The sequence below is a fragment of the Balaenoptera musculus genome, chromosome 6, assembly GCF_009873245.2.
Source record: "Balaenoptera musculus isolate JJ_BM4_2016_0621 chromosome 6, mBalMus1.pri.v3, whole genome shotgun sequence".
NCBI classification, from domain to species: Eukaryota; Metazoa; Chordata; class Mammalia; order Artiodactyla; family Balaenopteridae; genus Balaenoptera; species Balaenoptera musculus.
The window spans coordinates 46228761-46248815 of NC_045790.1; the positions used below are offsets into that span (position 1 = coordinate 46228761).

Consider the following 20055-nt stretch of genomic DNA (forward strand, 5'->3'; position numbering starts at 1 on the left):
TTTTTGTATATCATATGTAAGTAAGCACCTACTGTAAAAGAGCACTCATGGCAAATACACACACATATACAATTTATAGCACTGTTAAAGTTGTTCTTCCTCTTTTTTTTTTTTTTTCTGGAGGTGCAGCTACTGTAAAAGAGCACTCATGGCAAATACACACACATATACAATTTATAGCACTGTTAAAGTTGTTCTCCCTCTTTTTTTTTTTTTTTTTTTGGAGGTGGGGGGCAAATACATGCAGCTAAATTTGCCTACTCCATAATAGAGGTTGCTATGGACAAACTGAGGTGTGCATTCCCTTTGCCTCTCACCACAAAGTACCTGTGGTAAACAGAATAATGGCCTCCAAAGATGCCTATATCTAATCGCCAGAACTTGTGAATATGTTCTCTTGTATGGCAAAGAAACTTTGCAGATGTGATTAAGGTTAAAGACCTTGAGATAAGGAAATTATCCTCGATTATTCAAATAGACCCATTAATCACATGAATCCTTAAATATGGAAAACCTTTCCTGTCTTCAGAGAACCAGAAAGATGACAGCATGAGAGGTCTTCAGCCCTCTGTTGTTTGCTTTGAAGATGGAGAAAGGGGGCCACAAGCCAAGGAGTATGGGCATCCTCTAGAAGTTGGAAAAGGAAGAGGAATGGATTCTCCCTGTCTTAGTCTGTTTGGACTGTTATAACAAAACACTACAGACTGGGTAGTTTATAAACAATGGGAATGTATTTCTCACAGTTCTGGTGGCTGGAAGTCCAAGACCAGGGTGCCAACATGGTTGGGTTCCAGTGAAAGCCCTTTTCTAGGTTGCAGACTGCTGATTTCTTGCTGTGTCCTCACATTGTGGAAGGGACTGGGGAGCACTGTGGGGCCTCTTTTATAAGGGCACTAATCCCATTCATGGGGCTCCACCCTCATTACCTAATCACCCTCAAAGGCCCCACCCTCTAATACCATCACATTGAGGTTTAGGTTCTCAACATATGAATTTTCAGGGAACACAAACATTCAGGCCACATCACTCCCCTGGGCAACTAGGAAGGAATGCTGTTCTGCTGGTATCTTGATCTTAGCGCAGTGAGAACCATGTTGGACTTCTGACCTACAGAACTATAAGATAATAAATTTGTGTTGTTTCAAGCCACTAAGTCTGTGGTAATTTGTTACAGCAGTAATAGAAAACTAATACAGCATCCCATAGGGCATTTCCTTGAAACCTGGAGTTCTGAAAATGCAGCTTGATAACCATCAAACCAGGCTTTCTGGGACCTGCACCACACACCCAGCGACATGCACCATCTCAGTCGAGTATTGTTTTGATGAGTACATCTGGTCTGTGTCTTCAAACCTCCTCTCCCTCCCCCTCAGCTATTTAGAAAGTGATGCAATGAAAATAACCCAGCTGTCCCATCCAAGAAGACAAACCTCAAGTACCCAGACGTCCATCCAGTCACTACCAATTGTGATACACAATCTAATTTTCTATTCAGGTCACATCCTAAAAGCAGAGTCTGAAGACCTAAAAACATGATATTTACCAAAGTTTAGCCTCATAAGTGGAGAGAGGAGTGCAGCCCAGTTCACAGGAGGATACTGGTAGCTTTCTCCAACAGTTGCTATGGGTTTCATCACAACTTTGAGAAGGGAAGGAGGCACAGATTCAGGACCTGCAACAGAAAGGAAAAAAATAATAAAACACCTCAATAGCATCATGAAACTGGAACATGCCAACTTTCCCTCCTTTCTACTAGTTTCAAAGGATTTGATATCACAGCTTCAATTGTGTTCAACCTTTCAATTCTGTGCCCTTAAAGTCAACCCCATTTGCTAGAAACTTTGCTCCCTCTGTTCTTCTCTATTTGTCTCCAGTCTTTCCCTCTTGTCTGGATAGGAATATTCCACATTGCTACTTAACTCTCTTCCATGCTCTCTCATGTCTTTTCATCGAGCTTCCTACAAAGAGTAACTTACTCTACATTATTGCCTTATTGCTCACTCACTCCTTAACCCACTTCCAGAAGAGGGGACAATTACTGCCACTCAGGTCCATCTCCTTCTCAGGAGAATTGGTTACCTTCAGTCCCTGTGGCTCTAAATGGTACATTCTGTCCCATGTGATCCTGCTTCTTCTTCTCCTCAGCCTGTGCCATGGCTGACTGCTCCACAGGTGAGCACCAGATGTAACAGCTAATCCATAGGTTAACCAGCTATCTGTGACATAGCACCATGTTCTTTTCTTTTTATTTTTATTTTTCAGGTGGGAGGTAATTTGAAATTGAAAAAATGAGACACTCTAGCAGTTCTGAGTGCAGCCATAAGGTGAAGCCAGGGTTGGAGTAGCCATTGAGGGTCATACAGAAGTGAAGTTACAAGGAAGTCAGAAATGATGTATGAAAAAGTAGCAGACCAAGAAGGAGAAGTAACTGCAGCAGCAGGATCAACATAAGCAGCAGAAGGGAAATCAGCATTAGCAGAAAGAGAAGCAGAATCAGGGAAAGGAAAAGCATCAGCAGGAAAAGGAAAAGCAGGGGTGGAATCAGCAGATAAAGCAGCAGCAGCAGACTCCAAAACAGGGGAAAGCAGAGATGGGGGCAGAGTCAGCAAAAGGAAAAACAGCTGCAGAAAGGAGAAGCATGGGAAAAGGGAAAACACAGGAAAAAGGAGAAGCACAGGAAAAAAGGAGAAGCAGAGGCAGAATCAGCAGACCCTGAAAAGCGGGGAAGCAGAAGTGGGGGCAAAGTCAGCAAAAGGAAAAAAAGCTGCAGAAAGGAGAAGCATGGGAAAATGGGAAACACAGTAAAAAAGGAGAAGCACAGTAAAAAAAGGAGAAGCAGAGGAAGAATCAGCAGACCCTGAAGAGCAGGGAAGCAGAAGCGGGGGCAGAGTCAGCAAAAGGAAAAACAGCTGCAGAAAGGAGAAGCACGGGAAAAGGAGAAGGAGGGGCAGAAAAAGTAGCAGAATCAGCAGACCCTGAAAAGTGAGGAAGCAGAAGTAGGGGCAGAGCCAGCAAAAGAAAAAACAGCTGCAGAAATAAGAAGCATGGAAAAAGGAGAAGCACAGGAGAAAGGAGAAGCAGAGTCAGAAAAAGCAGTAGAAAAGTAGAAGAATCAGCAGATGCTGAAAATAGGGAAGGAGAAGTGAGTGGAGAGTCAGCAAAAGGAAAAACAGCTGCAGAAAGGAGAAGCACAGGAAAAGAAGAAGCAGAGGCAGAAAAAGCAGCAGAATCTGCAGACCCTGAAAAGTGGGGAAGCAGGAGCGGGGGCAGGGTCAGCAAAAGGAAAAACAGCCACAGAAAGGAGAAGCAGAGGCAGAAAAAGTAACAGAATCAGCAGACTCTGAAAAAGGGAGAAGCAGAGGTAGGTCAGAGTCAGCAAAAGGAAAAACAGCTATAAAAAGGAGGAGCATAGGAAAAAGGAGAAGCACATGCAGAGTCAGCAAGAAAAGTAGAACAATTAGTAGGAGTTGAAAAACAGGGAGAAGCAGAACCAGAAGCAGAGTCAATAAAAGGTCAAACAGTCAAGAAAGGAGAAGCATAGGGAAAGGGAAAAGGAGAAACATATAAAAATGGGCAAAGAGTTTGAAGACATTTTCCCAAAGATGGTACACAAATGGCAAAAAAGATATGAAAAGATGTTCAACATTACTAATCATCAGAGAAATGCAAATCAAAACCACAATAAGATATCACCTCATAGCCATTAGGATGGCTACTATTTAAAAAAAAAAAAAAGAATAGAAAAAAATAAGTGTTGGTGAGGATGTAGAGAAATTGGAACCCTTGTGAACTTCTGGTGGGATTCTAAAATAGAAGAACTGTTATGGAAAACAGTATGATGGCTCCTCAAAAAATTAAAAATAGACCTACCTTATGACCTAGCAATCCCACTTCCAAAAGAACTGAAAGTAGAGTTTCGATGAGATATTTGCATGCCCAAGTTTGTAGCAGTACTATTTTTTTTTTTGACAGTAAAAGTTACTTTATTTTTTATTTTCTTGTTTTGTTTTCAAAATTATATAATAATTTATTCATAGTTCAAAAAGCAGAAAAATCATTATTTTTTATGCAAATGCAGCATATTATAACTCTCCGTTCTACTACACCTTATTTTTCTCACTTATTGATGTGTCTTAGAGCCCTTCCCTATTAGTATCTTTTTTTTTTATACAGCAGGTTATTATTAGTCATAAATTTAATACACATCAGTGTATACAGGTCAATCCCAATCTCCCAATTCATCCCACCCCCACCCACCCCCACCCACCCCCGCCACTTTCGCCCCCTTGGTGTCCATACGTTTGTTCTCTACATCTGTGTTTCAATCTCTGTCCTGCAAACTGGTTCATCTGTACCATTTTTCTAGGTTCCACATATATGCGTTAATATACGATATTTGTTTTTCTCTTTCTGCCTTACATCACTCTGTATGACAGTCTCTAGATCCATCCATGTCTCAACAAACGACCCACTTTCGTTCCTTTTTATGGCTGAGTAATATTCCATTATATATATGTACCACATCTTCTTTATCCATTCGTCTGTCGATGGGCATTTAGGTTGCTTCCATGACCTGGCTATTGTAAATAGTGCTGCAATGAACATTGGGGTGCACGTGTCTTTTTGAATTGTAGTTTTCTCTGGGTATATGCCCAGTAGTGAGATTGCTGGGCCATATGGTAATTCTATTTTTAGTTTTTTAAGGAACCTCCATACTGTTCTCCATAGTGGCTGTTATCAGTTTCCATTCCCACCAACAGTGCAAGAGGGTTCCCTTTTCTCCACACCCTCTCCAGCATTTGTTGTTTGTAGATTTTCTGATGAAGCCCATTCTAACTGGTGTGAGGTGATACCTCATTGTAGTTTTGATTTGCATTTCTCTAATAATTAGTGATGTTGAGCAGCTTTTCATGTGCTTCTTGCCCATCTGTATGTCTTCTTTGGAGAAATGTCTATTTAGGTCTTCTGCCCATTTTTGGATTGGGTTGTTTGTTTCCTTAATATTGAGCTGCATGAGCTGTTTATATATTTTGGAGATTAATCCTTTGTCCGTTAATTTGTTTGCAAATATTTTCTCCCATTCTGAGGGTTGTCTTTTCGTCTTGTTTATGGTTTCCTTTGCTGTGCAAAGGCTTTTAAGTTTCATTAGGTCCCATTTGTTTATTTTTGTTTTTATTTCCATTACTCTAGGAGGTGGATCAAAAAAGATCTTGATGTGATTTATGTCAAAGAGTGTTCTTCCTATGTTTTCCTCTAAGAGTTTTATAGTGTCTGGTCTTACATTTAGGTCTCGAATCCATTTTGAGTTTATTTTGTGTATGGTGTTAGGGAGTGTTCTAATTTCATTCTTTTACATGTAGCTGTCCAGTTTTCCCAGCACCACTTATTGAAGAGACTGTCTTTTCTCCATTGTATATCCTTGCCTCCTTTGTCATAGATTAGTTGACCATAGGTGCGTGGGTTTACCTCTGGGCTTTCTATCTTGTTCCATTAATCTATGTTTCTGTTTTTGTGCAAGTACCATATTGTCTTGATTACTGTAGCTTTGTAGAATAGTCTGAAGTCAGGGAGTCTGATTCCTCCAGCTCTGTTTTTTTCCCTCAAGACTGCTTTGGCTATTCGGGGTCTTTTGTGTCTCCATACAAATTTTAAGATTTTTTGTTCTAGTTCCATAAAAAAATGCCATTGGTAATTTGATAGGGATTGCATTGAATCTGTAGAATGCTTTGGGTAGTATAGTCGTTTTCACAATATTGATTCTTCCAATCCAAGAACATGGTATATCTCTCCATCTGTTGGTATCATCTTTAATTTCTTTCATCAGTGTCTTATAGTTTTCTGCATACAGGTCTTTTGTCTCCCTAGGTAGGTTTATGCCTAGGTATTTTATTCTTTTTGTTGCAATGGTAAATGGGAGTGTTTGCTTACTTTCTCTTTCAGATTTTTCATCATTAGTGTATAGGAATGCAAGAGACTTCTGTGCATTAATTTTGTATCCTGCAACTTTACCAAATTTATTGATTAGCTCTAGTAGTTTTCTGTTGGCATCTTTAGTATTCTCTATGTATAGTATCATGTCATCTGCAAACAGTGACAGTTTTACTTCTTCTTTTCCAATCTGTGTTCCTTTTATTTCTTTTTCTTCTCTGATTGCCGAGGCTAGGACATCCAAAACTATGTTGAATAATAGCGGTGAGAGTGGATATCCTTGTCTTGTTCCTGATCTTAGAGGAAATGCTTTCTGTTTTTCACCATTGAGAATGATGTTTGCTGTGGGTTTGTCGTATATGGCCTTTATTATGTTGAGGTAGGTTCCCTCTATGCCCACTTTCTGGAGAGTTTTCATCATAAATGGGTGTTGAATTTTGTCAGAAGCTTTTTTCTGCATCTATTGAAATGATCATATGGTTTTTATTCTTCAATTTGTTAATACAGTGTATCACATTGATTGATTTGTATATATTGAAGAATCCTTGCATCCCTGGGATAAATCCCACTTGATCATGGTGTATGATCCTTTTAATGTGCTGCTGGATTCTGTTTGCTAGTATTCTGTTGAGGATTTTTGCACCTATATTCATCAGTGATATTGGTCTGTAATTTTCTTATTTGTAGTATCTTTGTCTGGTTTTGGTATCAGGGTGATGGTGGCCTCATAGAATGAGTTTGGGAGTGTTCCTTCCTCTGCAATATTTGGAAGAGTTTGAGAAGGATAGGTGTTAGCTCTTCTCTAAATGTTTGATAGAATTCACCTGTGAAGCCATCTGGTCCTGGACTTTTGTTTGTTGGAAGATTTTTAATCACAGTTTCAATTTCATTACCTGTAATTGGTCTGTTCATATTTTCTATTTCTTCCTGGTTCAGTCTTGGAAGGTTATACCTTTCTAAGAATTTGTCCATTTCTTCCAGGTTGTCCATTTTATTGGCATAGAGTTGCTTGTAGTAGTCTCTTAGGATGCTTTGTATTTCTGCGGTGTCCATTGTAACCTCTCCTTTTTCATTTCTAATTTTATTGATTTGAGTCCTCTCCCTCTTTTTCTTGATGAGTCTGGCTAATGGTTTATCAATTTTGTTTATCTTCTCAAAGAACCAGCTTTTAGTTTTATTGTTCTTTGCTATTGTTTTCTTTATTTCTATTTCCTTTATTTCTGCTCTGATCTTTATGATTTCTTTCCTTCTGCTAACTTTGGGTTTTGTTTGTTCTTCTTTCTCTAGTTCCTTTAGGTGTAAGTTTAGATTATTTATTTGAGATTATTCTTCTTTCCTGAGTTAGGCGTGTATAGCTATAAACTTCCCTCTTAGAACTGCTCTTGCTGCATCCCACAGGTTTTGGATTGTCGAGTTTTCATTGTCATTTTTCTCTAGGTATTTTTTTTTATTTCCTCTTTGATTTCTTCAGTGATCTCTTGGTTATTTAGTAACGGAGTGTTTAGTGTCCATATGTTTGTGTTTTTTACTTTTCCCCTGTAATTCATTTCTAATCTCATAGCACTGTGGTCAGAAAAGATGCTTGATATGATTTCAATTTTCTTAAATTTACTGAGGCTTGATTTGTGACCCAAGATGTGATCTATCCTGGAGAATGTTCCTTGCGCACTTGAGAAGAAACTGTAATCTGCTGTTTTGGATGGAATGTCCTATAAATATCAATTAAATTTATCTGGTCTATTGTGTCATTTAAAGCTTCTGTTTCCTTATTTATTTTCATTTTGGATGATCTGTCCATTGGTGTAAGTGAGGTGTTAAAGTCCCCCACTATTATTGTGTTACTGTCGATTTCCTCTTTTACAGCTGTTAGCAGTTGCCTTATGTATTGACGTGGTCCTATGTTGGGTGCATATATATTTATAATTGTTATATCTTCTTCTTGGATTAATCCCTTGATCATTATGTAGTGTGTTTCCTTGTCTCTTGTAACATTCTTTATTTTAAAGTCTATTTTATCTGATATGAGTATTGCTACTCCAGCTTTCTTTTGATTTCCATTTGCATGGAATATCTTTTTCCATCCCCTCACTTTCAGTCTGTATGTGTCCCTAGGTCTGAAGTGGGTCTCTTGTAGACAGCATATATATGGGTCTTGTTTTTGTATCCATTCAGCAAGCCTGTGTCTTTTGGTTGGAGCATTTAATCCATTCACGTTTAAGGTAATTATCGATATGTATGTTCCTGTGACCATTTTCTTAATTATTTTGGGTTTGTTTTTGTAGGTCCTTTTCTCCTCTTCTGTTTCCCACTTAGAGAAGTTCCTTTAGCATTTGTTGTAGACCTGGTTTGGTGGTGCTGAATTCTCTTAGCTTTTGCTCGTCTGTAAAGCTTTTGATTTCTCCATTGAATCTGAATGAGATCTTTGCCAGGTAGAGTAATCTTGGTTGTAGGTTCTTCCCTTTCATCACTTTAAGTATATCATGCCACTCCCTTCTGGCTTGTAGAGTTTCTGCTGAGAAATCAGCTGTTAACCTTATGGGAGTTCCCTTGTATGTTATTTGTCATTTTTCCCTTGCTGCTTTCACTAATTTTTCTTTGTCTTTAATTTTTGCCAATTTGATTACTATGTTTCTCAGCGTGTTTCTCCTTGGGTTTATCCTGTATGGGACTCGTTGCACTTCCTGGACTTGGGTGGCTATTTCCTTTCCCATGTTTGGGAAGTTTTCGACTATAATTTCTTCAAATATTTTCTCAGGCCCTTTCTCTCTCTCTTCTCCTTCTGGGACCCCTATAATGTGAATGTTGTTGCATTTAATGTTGTCCCTGAGGTCTCTTAGGCTGTCTTCATTTCTTTTCATTCTTTTTTCTTTAGTCTGTTCCGCAGCAGTGAATTCCACCATTCTGTCTTCCAGGTCACTTATCCATTCTTCTGCCTCAGTTATTCTGCAATTTATTCCTTCTAGTGTAGTTTTAATTTCAGTTATTGTATTGTTCATCTCTGTTTGTTTGTTCTTTAATTCTTCTAGGTCTTTGTTAAACATTTCTTGCATCTTCTCGATCTTTGCCTCCATTGTTTTTCCGAGGTCCTGGATCATCTTCACTATCATTATTCTGAATTCTTTTTCTGGAAGGTTGCCTATCTCCACTTCATTTAGTTGTTTTTCTGGGGTTTTATCTTGTTCCTTCATCTGGTACATAGACCTCTGCCTTTTCATCTTGTCTATCTTTCTGTGAATGTGGTTTTTGTTCCACAGGCTGCAGGATTGTAGTTCTCCTTGCTTCTGCTGTCTGCCCTCTGGTGGATGAGGCTATCTAAGAGGCTTGTGCAGGTTTCCTGATGGGAGAGACTGGTGGTGGGTAGAGCTGGGTGTTGCTCTGGTGGGTAGAGCTCAGTAAAACTTTAATCCGCTTGACTGCTGATGGGTGGGGCTGGGTTCCCTCCCTGTTGGTTGTTTGGCCTGAGGCAACCCAACACTGGAGCCTACCTGGGCTCTTTGGTGGAACTAATGGCAGACTCTGGGAGGGCTCACGCCAAGGAGTACTTCCCAGAACTTCTGCTGCCAGTGTCCTTGTCCCCGTGGTGAGCCACAGCCGCCCCCCCCCCCCGCCCGCCTCTGCAGGAGACCCTCCAGCACTAGCAGGTAGGTCTGGTTCAGTCTCCCCGGGGTTCACTGCTCCTTCCCCTGGGTCCCGATGCACACACTACTTTGTGTGTGCCCTCCAAGAGTGGAGTCTCTGTTTCCCCCAGTCCTGTTGAAGTCCTGCAAACAAATCCCACTAGCCTTCAAAGTCTGACTCTCTAGGAATTCCTCCTCCCGTTGCTGGACACCCAGGTTGGGAAGCCTGACGTGGGGCTCAGAACCTTCACTCCAGTGGGTGGACTTCTGTGGTATAAGTGTTTGTCAGTCTGTGAGTCACCCACCCAGCAGTTATGGGATTTGATTTTGCTGTGATTGCGCCCCTCCTACTGTCTCATTGTGGCTTCTCCTTTGTCTTTGGATGTGGGGTATCTTTTTTGGTGCGTTCCAGTATCCTCCTGTCAATGATTGTCCAGCAGCTAGTTGTGATTCTGGTGTTCTCACAAGAGGGAGTGAGAGCACGTCCTTCTACTCTGCCATCTTGGTTCAGCTCCTCCGTAGCAGTACTATTCACAATAGTCAAGAGCAACCCAAATGTCCATTGATGGATAAATGGATAAACAAAATGTGATATATACATAGAATGGAACAGTATTCAACTTTAAAAAGAAAAGAAATCCTGTTATATGCTACATGTCCTCAACCTTGAGGACACTGTGCTAAGTGAGATAAACCAGTCACAAAAAGACAAATACTGTATGATTCCACTTATACCTGGCATCTAAAATAGTCAAATTAATAGATATGGAAAGTAGGATCGTGGTTACCACGGGTCAGGGAAGGGAGAAAGGGTAGGTATTTGCTTAGTGGGTACAAAGTTTCAGTTTTGCAAGATGAAAAAGTTCCGGAGATTAGTTTCACAATGATGTGAATATACTTAACACTATGTAAAGGTATACTTAAAAATGGTTACGATGGTAAATTTTATGTTATATGTTTTTTATAATTTAAAAAATGTTTTTAAAAAAGGAGAGACTTTTGGTTTCCAGTTCTGCATGTAAGGAGCTTGGAAGTTACCACTCTGGTATAAAAGTAAAAAGCTGAACAGACTGAAGAATCAACAACTCTTCTTGGATCCTTAAGAAAGGGAAGAACACAGGGCAAACTGCTGCCTCTAAGACTAGAGAGACAGACAGATGAATACAGGGAGTCATGGCTTATCAGAGCAGAGACTCATGAGTGGATGCTGCAGGAACAGTGCTGGGGTAAGAAAATCTGAACTACAATTGATGCAATGCTGGAGGCTCTGTGTGGACAGATCTATGCCCACAAATTTGATAACCTAGATGAAATTAACCAATTCTTTGAAAGACACAATCTGCCAAAATTCATACAAGAAGATACAAACAATCTGAATAGAACTACATCTATTTAAAAACTGAATCAATAACTAATAACCTTCCAAAAGAGAAAGCAACAGGCCCAGATGGGTTCACTGGTGAACTCTACCAAACATTTAAAGAAGAAATTATACCAATTCTCTTTAATCTCTTTCAGAAGATAAAAGCAGAGGGAATACTACATAACTCATTCCATGAGGATGGCATTACCCTAATAGCAAAACCAGACTAAGACATAAGAAAACTACAGATATTTCTTATGAACATAGATGCAAAAATCTTCAAGAAAATATTAGCAAATTAAATCCAACAATGTATAAAAAGAATTATACACCACAACCAAGTAGAACTTATCCCAGGTATGCAAGGCTGGTTCAACATTTGGAAATCAATTAATGTAATCTATCACATCAGTAGGCTAAAGAAGAAAAATCATATGAATATATATCAACAAATGCAGAAAAAGCATTTGACAAAATCCAGCACCCATTCATGATAAAAACTGTCAGTAAACTAGGAATAGAGGGGAACTTCATCAACTGGATAAAGCATATCTATAGAAAAAAAACCTTCATCAACTAGATAAAGCATATCTATTTGAAAAAACAGCTAACATCATACTTATTGATGAAAAACTAGAGGCCTTCTTACTAGGATTAGGAACAAGGCAAGGATGTCTCTTCTCACCATGGCATTTCAATATTATATTGGAAGACCTAGCTTACACAATAAGACAAGAAAATTAAATAACATGTGTACTGATTGGGAAGGAAGATGCAAGTAACCAAGATTAGAAATGAAAGTGATGACATTTCTATCAACCTTACAGAAATAAAAAGGATTGTAAGAGAAAACTACGAAAAAGTTGTGTGCAACAAATTGGATAATCTAGATGAAATGGACAAATTCCTAAAAACACACAAATTACCAAAACCGACTCAAGAACAAATAGAAAATATGAACAGACCTATAACAAGTAAAGAGACTGAATCAGTAATCAAAGACCTCCCAACAAAGAAAATTCAGAACCAGATGTTTTCCCTGGTGAATTCTACCAAACACTTAAAGAAGAATTAACACCAATCCTTCTCAGTTTCTTCCAAAAAACAGAAGAGGAGGGAATACTTCTTAGCTCATTCTATGGGACCAGCATTAGCCTGATACCAAAGCTAGACGAAGACAACACAATAAAAGAAGACTACAAACCACTCTCTGTTACGTATATAGATGTGTAAATTCTCAACAAAACACTAGTAAACTGAATCCAAGGGCATATTAAAAGGATTATACATGATGACCATGCAGGATTTATCCCAGGAATAAAAGTGTCATACAACATAAGAAAATCAATAATATATACCACATTAACAGAATGAAGGGAGGAAAAACATATGATCATCTCAATTGACACAGAGAGCTTTTGATAAAATCCAACATTCTTTCATGACAAAAAAATACTCAGAAAATTAGGAAAAGAATGGAATTATCTTAATATGATAAAGCACATTTGTGAAAAAACCCACAGTGAAAATCATACTCAATGGTGCAGGACTGTAATCTTTTCCTCTACAATCAGGAACAAGACAAGGATGCTCACTGTCACCACTTTGTATTGGATGTTCTAGCCAGAGCCATTAGGCAAGAAAAAGAAATAAAAGGCATCCAGATTGGAAAGGAAAAAGTAAAGCTATCTCTATTTGTAGATGACATGATCCTACACACAGAAAAAGAGAAGTTAGTAAAGTTACAGGGTATAAGATCAACAAGCAAAAATTAGTTGTGTTTCTATATCCCAGCAATGAATAATCTGAAAAGGAAATTAAGAAACAATTCCACATGCAATAGTCCCAAAAGAATAAAATATCGGGAAATAAATTTAACCAAGGTAAAAGACACACACACTGAAACTACAAAACATTGCTGAAAGAAGTAAAAGAAAATCTAAATAAATGGAAAGACATCTTGAGTTCATGGATTGGAATATTTAATATTGTTAAGATGATACTACTCAAAGCTATCTACAGATTCAACACAATACCTATCAAAATTTCAACAACCTTTTTTGCAGAAATGGAAAAGTTGATTCTCAAATTTATATGAAATTGCAAGGGGGCCCAAATAGTCAAAACAATCTTGAAAAAGAAAAATTTAAAGGACTCACCCATACCAATTTCAAAACTTACTACAGAGCTACAATAATCAAAACAGTGTGGTACTGGCAAATATAAGGATAGACATATAACAAATGGAATAAAATTGGGAGGCCAGAAATAAACCCAAACATTTATGGTCAACTGATTTTTGACAAGGGTCCTAAGACCACTCAATAGGAGAAAGAAGGGTCTCTTCAACAAATGGTGCTGGGACAACTAGGTATCCAGATGTAAATAATGAAGCTGGATCCCTACCTAACACCACATACAAAACTTAACTTAAAATGGGTCAATGACAATATAAGAATTAAACTGTAAAACTCTTAGAAGAAAACATAGAGGTAAGTCTTCATGACCTTTGATTTGGCAATGGATTATTAGGTATGACCAAAAATATGAGCAACAAAAGGAAAAAAGATGAATTGGACTTTGTCAGTGTTAAAAACGTGTGTGTCCAAGGATATTATCAACAAATTGATAAGACAACCTAGAGAATGCAAGAAAACATTTGCAAATTGTATATATGATAAGGGTCCAGTATCCAGAATACACAAATAATTCTTACAATTAAACAACAAAAAGACAATCTAATTTTTAAAATGATCAAAGGACTTGAACAGATAATTCTCCGAAGAAGATATACCAACAAGTAGTTGAAGGTGCTTAACCTCATTAGTCATTAGGGAAACACAAATCAGAACCAAGTGATCACTTCACATTCAATAGGATGATAATAATAATGATAATGATAATAATAATAATGGAGAAAGAACAAATGTTGGCAAGGATGTGGAGGAATTGGAACCCTCATACATTGCTAGTAGGAATATAAAATGGTGCAGCCACTGTGGAAAAACAGTTTGGCAGTTCCTCAAAAAACTATACGGAATTACTATATGACCGAGCAATTCCACCCCTAGGTACATACCCAAAAGAATTGAAAACTGGTATTCAAACAAAAACTTGTACACAAATCTCCATAGCAGCACCACTCATAATGGCCAAAAGGTAGAAACAACCCAAATGCCCATCAACTGATGAATGGATAAATAAAATGCACAGCCATGCACTGGAATATTATTCAGTCATAAAAAAGGAACTAAATATTGATACTTGCCACAACATGGATGAACGTTGACAACATTATGCTAAGCGAAAGAAGCCCATCACAAAAGGCCATATGGCGTATGATGCCATTAAAATGAAATATGCAGAATAGGCAAATCCACAGAGACGGAAAGCAGATTTTGGCTGTTAGGGGCTGGGGGAAATGGGGAAATGGAAGCAACTGCTCAGGGAGTACAAGGTTTCCTTTTGGGGTGATGAAAATGTTCTGGAACTAGACAGTGGCCTAATATTGTGAATGTACTAAATGCCACTGAATTGTATACTTTAAAATGTTTAAAATGATAAATTTTATGTTATGTGTATTTTACACACACACTCACACACACACACACAAGCACAAGAAGAAGAGAAAGGGATGAAGCAGTCTTTGATAAGAAAAGCAGAATCCATGGAAGAGACTGATACAGTGCAGCCCTGGGCAGGTAGACAGAAAGCAAGGTAAAGTCTTGATGCCTGGTATCTTTCTGCTCCTGATACTCTGAGGGTTGAGAATAGTTTCTGTCCTTAGATTTCTGGGAAACCTATGAATCCTTACAGTAAATACTGAGTCACTTGAAGCGAGTCATTGTTTTCTGTAATAAGAAGCACCCTAACATAATTGCTATCACTGCCTAAGCTCATTTACTCATAATTTCACAGACTACTTATGTGTTGATGACTAGTAAACCCATACTTCTAATGCAGGACTTTCTCTGATGTTTCTACAGCTATCTCAAGAATCAGCATATTTTCTTCGGTAGCCACCAACAAACCTACCTCCTTACCGTTGCCTCTGCCAACTTGGGAAAGTATAATAAAACTAGTTGTGTGTCTTCCAGTGCTGTTTCTCTCCCCTCCAACCAACACTTTTTTGCTTTTTGAAAATGTTAAAAGCTCAACACACCTGCCACTCTTCTATGCTGTGTTACCAGCAACTGAAGCTTTATTTCTATTCCACCTTGTGATGTAGTACTAGGAGTATAGGACATATTATCAGGGAGTTAACCATTGCTATTACAAGTAGAAGAATTTCTGACCAAAAAAGTAAATATATTCATAAACACATTCATTTATTCAACTGAGTATCTATTAGCTACCAGACAGTGGAGACAGTGTTGAACAGGGCAGAAGAGGTCACCATGCTCAAGGAGCTTATACTCTCTAGTGAGAGGACAAACAGACAAGGAAAAATCAGATGTGATAAAAATTAAAATGCTGTGATAGGAATTAACTGGTTGGGTATTCACATAACTCTATACTGATTATCCACATGTGGCAGCTGTCCACACACAAAGTTGGCTGCAAATTGGAGTCTTTGATTTCACAAAACAACAATGACAACAAAACTTAAGCTGCTTTTGGGGGGCCTTTTGGCTCACGATTCATAGAAATAGCCTAATGAACTGGCAGATAGTATAGTAAATATCTGGGCATAGAATTACTCTTCACTGGGCTTCCCTGGTGGTGCAGTGGTTAAGAATCCGCCTGCCAATGCAGGGGACACGGGTTCAAGCCCTGGTCCGGGAAGATCCCACATGCAACGGAGCAACTAAGCCTGTGCACCACAACTACTGAGCCTGCGCTCTAGAGCTCACGAGCCACAATTACTGAAGCCTGTGTGCCTAGAGCTAGGGCTCCGCAACAAGAGAAGCCACCGCAATGAGAAGCCCTCACACTGCAATGAAGACCCAACACAGCCAAAAATAAATAAATAAATTTATAAAAATAATGTTCTATATTCTAGAAATGCCATTACCAGGTAGGAAAAGCTTATTATTCTAAAAAAAAAAAAAAAAAAAAAAAAAAAAAAGAATTACTCTTCACTCCTATTAAGGGCATAAATCCAATTCTATATTGGAAATCTTTAATTCATAAGCAGATTTCTATTAAATTTTTTTCTCAGATCAAGTGTTTTTAAAACTATATAAAATTATATTCCAGGTCCTTCTATAGAATTCACTGCAGAAAACTTGCAGTTTCCAGAGGATCTAGAGAATCAGGAAAGACATTCAACCTGTCCTCTAATACCAGGACCCAATATAAAATATGGCCATTTTCTAGATCCTTTATTGCTTAGACAACAAGCTCTCTCTTGACAGGACAACAGAACTTTCACTAGTAACTGCACTTCACTATCTAAACACTTTACATGTTGCTTCCATACTCTTTAGAACTGACCTAATTAATATACAAGCAAGTGTCAGAAACAAGGAGAACTTGTAAAATGGAGCAGAGGGGCGAAAATCAAGTAAGTGCTATAATGCAATACATTTTCCACTTTTTAAAAAAGCAGAGAATCAGTATGGACTAGCATAGCTAGAATCACACAAAATTTTCCACTATATTTGCAGAGAACTAATTCTGAAACTAACTGGAATGAAAGAAATTATAGCAGCTGTTAGGAATGGAGAAAATACCTGCTAGTTCTAAGCATTTGCGGGGAGGTATGGAGAGAGAGGGAGTCCCAAAATGGGAGAACAGAGTCACATGGTCCCCTCCCCAGAGATCTTTAGCATTGGACACAAGAATACAAATCTAGGCTATGGGAATGATCAGTTCCCTTATTACAGCGCTCTATCTTTCACCCAAGTGCCTTAGACAAAAAGAAATACTGGAATGCTTTATAGACAGTGGATTTGGAACTGAGAAGACCTAACAGTACTTGTTAAAAGGATCCAGATGTTTTAAAATCCGGGTACAAAGTTGTTTTAAATCCCTCATCCAGTTGACAGCCTCAAAGAACCCTGATATAAATGGCATATCCGAACATAATGCATTACAACAGGACCCATTATCACACATACTCTGGCTACACAAAGGATCAGATCTCAATGCCACAATGCACATGTGTAACCCCTATAGGAAATGTCTGGTAACAAGCAGGCTAACAGCCACTGGTGTGTCTGTTCCCCATCACCAGCATGTCGCTTGTATGGTGTGGATATGTCTTTACCTTCTCCATCATTAGCGTTGTTTAGAAGCAATATATATAATATATGTATATACACATATATAATATATATATATTATATGATTACACACACAAACACACACACACACATATATATATATGTTTAAAGTGGCAGATCAACAAATACTTGAAAACTATTACATGCCAAGTACTCTGTACTAAGCATTTAGGATAAAACCCACATGTTCTTCCTGCCCTTGAGGAAATTACAGTCTAATGGGAAAGACAGACTTTAAACAAAGAATCACAAATAATTAAGCAAATAATTACACATATGTAAAGTACTATGAAAAACATAAAGTATCACATAAGAAATCTATACTAATCTGGGAACATCAGGGAATCCTGTCTTATCCTCCACTGAGGAAAGGATGTTTAAAACAAGATGGAAAGGATGAGTCGAATTTTTCTAGACAAAGTCCTTAGAAAACACAGGTAGACATAATGACAGCATGGCATATTTTGAGGGATTAACAGATGCTCAGCCCCTTGCCAGAAACCACTCTATAATCAAGACAGCTGTTGAAAACAGTTGATGATTCCAATACGTCAGTCAGATACTAAGAGTCGGTAGGATGTTCTGTCTTAGGACCAAGTACTTCAATATCATCCAGTGTTATCAGAAACAGAAACATCCCTGAGCCCCTTAGCACCAGGAAGGCTGCCAAGCAGGGTGGCGGCTCAGTGGAAATCAGGACCTGGGAGAGAGGAAGGCAGCTCTAGCAGGACTGTGGCAAATATATTGAGAATAATGGGAGTCAGGTTTCTTAAAGTCAGAGAAGAAAGTTACAAATAAGAAGAAGGAAATGCAGAAGGAAGCCTGTGATGTTGAATTGGAGATATTGGTGTGAACTCAAGTTTTTCAATATAAATAGCTAGATATAAAAATAAATATAGACAATACGTGAGAGAGAAAGAGAAAGAGAGAGGGAGGGAGGGAGGGAGGGAGGGAGGGAGAGAAAGAGAATTTCCTAACTGTCCACTGAAAGGGCCTAGGAGCAGTGACTACCACAGTAGCAATGCAGTAACTTGTACCCAAGATCTTGGTTTCTAAATATCTTTCTCCACGAGAAGAAACTTGAGTTACCTGGCTATTACAAGGCTGAGGATAATACAAGATGAACCTAGAACATCTTCGGAAGTGCTCAAAGAATGATGAGGTTATCTCAAAAGGACACAAGAGTCAACTTAAAGAGGGTCTTACTGATCTAGTCTGGAACAATTTGAGGATCAAAATAATGAATAACTGAATAATAAATAATTGAATAATAGGAGTTCAGCAGTCCATATTGAAAGAAAGATAGAAAGAAAGGAAGAAAGAAAAAGAAAGGAAGCAAGGAAAGGAGGAGGGAGGGAAGGAGGCAGCTTTTCCTTTCAGAAGAAAGCCTACCAAAAAGTGTAAATGCGATAATGGAATTTTAAGCATCACCTATTGGCAATCATCAGAGTAATAACTCAGTCGAGAAAACATTAATGGATACCCAAACTAATGGGTGAAAGTAGGATGAAAATGGGATATTCATAAAGTCTCAAAATATCTCCACATAAAATATTTCTTGATGATAAAAGGAAAGGAGGAACTTTAATGAGGAGAAACCTGGAAGAGATCACCTTATCCAAGTGATCAAAGTCAGCATCACTTTGGTGGAGGAAGACAGACATCACGTACCACCCGAAGGGATGCAGTGAGCAGAGCAGGGCTCCAGGGCTGTAACATTCTTGCCAAAGGTGACTGACCTCTCCTGTGAGGAACACCAGGCAAACCCAAGCAGAAAAGTGCTCTGTAAAACAACTGGCTTCTAATCCTAAAACATGTTAAAGTCATGAAAGACAGAACAACCGAGGCAATGTTCCAGACTGAAGAGGACCAAAGAGATGACAAGTGTGACATTCTGGATTAAACTCTTGTTCTGCTAAAGCCATCATTTGGGCTGTCAGGGAAACCTGAATAGGGTCTCTGGGTGAAAGGAATATAGAAGTGATCTGGCTGTTTTCACTTTTTGGTAAGTTTTAAATTATTTTAAAATAAAAAGTAAAAAAAGGGCTTCCCTGGTGGCGCAGTGGTTGAGAATCTGCCTGCTAATGCAGGGGACACGGGTTCGAGCCCTGGTCTGGGAAGATCCCACATGCCGCGGAGCAACTGGGCCCGTGAGCCACAACTACTGAGCCTGCGCGTCTGGAGCCTGTGCTCCGCAACAAGAGAGGCCACGATAGTGAGAAGCCCGCGCATCGCGATGAAGAGTGGCCCCCGCTCGCCGCAACTAGAGAAAGCCCTCGCATAGAAACGAATACCCAACACAGCCTAAATAAATAAATAAATAATAATTAAAAAAAAAAAAAAAGTAAAAAAAGTTTTAAAGCACATCTAACATTTAATAAAAAAAAAAAAAAAAGAAACAACATCTCAGATAGTAAACACATACAAAAATGTTCATTCCTTCTGACAATGAATGCAAATTAAAGTAGTCTTAAAGTATCATTTTATACCTGCTTGGCTTTTATGGTAGTCATTTGTTTATCTATCTGATGGTTTGCTTTGTAATATGATAACTAGAAAGGGTTTATTCTTTATTTGTTTCCTAAGCACTGTTACATAAAGTGAAGCTGTGAGAAAAGTGTGGAACAGATTCTCGTTCAGAGCCCCCAGAAAGAACCCACCCCACCAACGCCTTGACTTCTGACTTCTTGCCTCCTGAACTGAAGGTTTCCCCTGCCTGTGGCAGACACCAGAGAGTCACCACCAGGGATGCAGGGATGCAAAAAAGGACACAGGCAGAAAGACACAGAACTCCCAACCTGAGCTTCCTCAAGTGCCTTCACTTCCATTGCTGTTCTTGCTTGATTGGAAGTTGTGCCAGTGTGCCTTCCTTTCCTCTCCTTGCCAACACCTCTGACTATCCTGGCACCCAGAGCTGCAT

General features: G+C 38.8%; 2 protein-coding genes across 3 annotated transcripts in view; one reads left to right on the plus strand and one right to left on the minus strand.

The window, feature by feature from the left end:
• Positions 1-19777, plus strand: part of HACD4 (3-hydroxyacyl-CoA dehydratase 4) — a 103759-nt gene extending 83982 nt beyond the window's left edge. The window contains exon 8 of the mRNA XM_036855064.1: positions 19722-19777. The gene's annotated coding sequence lies outside the window, so the exon portion shown is untranslated. The remainder of the gene's footprint in view (positions 1-19721) is intronic.
• FOCAD (focadhesin) overlaps positions 1-20055 on the minus strand; it is a 318822-nt gene that overhangs the window by 16336 nt on the left and 282431 nt on the right. For both annotated transcript variants that reach the window (XM_036855059.1, XM_036855060.1), the window contains exon 36: positions 1544-1672. In XM_036855059.1, the coding sequence (XP_036710954.1) occupies positions 1544-1672 (129 nt within the window). The remainder of the gene's footprint in view (positions 1-1543; positions 1673-20055) is intronic.